Consider the following 678-nt stretch of genomic DNA (forward strand, 5'->3'; position numbering starts at 1 on the left):
AAAACTTGGTACCTACACCCGAGGGCAGAGCGCAGTGACAAAATTCCTTTCTCCACCTGGGACAGTGGCGTCTGCTTGCTCCTCCCTCCCAAGGGCACCTCGACTTCCAAGCTCCTGACCAGCCTGCTCACCTTTCCCTCCGCAGCCACCCCAGCCAGCGCACTAGTCCCGCCTCGGGGTGACCAGCCTCCTCGGGGTGACCAGCCTCCTCGGGGTGACCGGATCCGGGAACAGGATGAGGCCTCCTCCAGGTGACAGGACCCCGGGGACAAGACAGGGAGGGCTTCCTCAGGGTGATCAGCTCCTGGAGACGGGTCTCTCCTCAGGGTGACCGGATCTGCGGACGGGACGCAGCTTCCTTGGGGTGACTGGATCCGGGGACAGTACGGGCCTACTTGGGAGAACCGAACCCCACGGACAGGATGGGCCTTTTGAGGTGACCGGACCCGAGGATGGTAAAGGACTTTCTTGGGGTGTCCCGCTCCCCGGTGGGGATGGGGACAGGGCAGCCTGAATGGCTCCGGGGCACGGAGACGGGGACGCAGCCGCCGCCTCAAGGCCTCCCGGGTGCCCCCTCCCCCCACCCCGGGCAAGGCGGCGCAGCCTCTCCTCCCCGGGATGTTCTCCGCTGGGCTGGCGGCGGGTCGGGGCCCCGGGTCTCAGGTCCGGCCCCACAGG

The 678-nt window shown here is 67.6% G+C and overlaps 1 protein-coding gene across 2 annotated transcripts in view; it reads left to right on the top strand.

Annotated features, from left to right (window-relative positions):
• The first annotated feature begins 386 nt into the window (after nucleotides 1–386).
• The window catches only part of FAM120A (family with sequence similarity 120 member A), a 112,663-nt gene continuing 112,371 nt past the window's right edge, over nucleotides 387–678 (top strand). For both annotated transcript variants that reach the window (XM_019628372.1, XM_019628373.1), the window contains exon 1: nucleotides 387–455. In XM_019628372.1, coding sequence (XP_019483917.1) covers nucleotides 453–455 — 3 coding nt within the window. In that variant the 5' untranslated portion in view covers nucleotides 387–452. The remainder of the gene's footprint in view (nucleotides 456–678) is intronic.

This window comes from Hipposideros armiger, unplaced genomic scaffold (genome assembly GCF_001890085.2).
Source record: "Hipposideros armiger isolate ML-2016 unplaced genomic scaffold, ASM189008v1 scaffold_783, whole genome shotgun sequence".
In the NCBI taxonomy this organism is placed as follows: domain Eukaryota; kingdom Metazoa; phylum Chordata; class Mammalia; order Chiroptera; family Hipposideridae; genus Hipposideros; species Hipposideros armiger.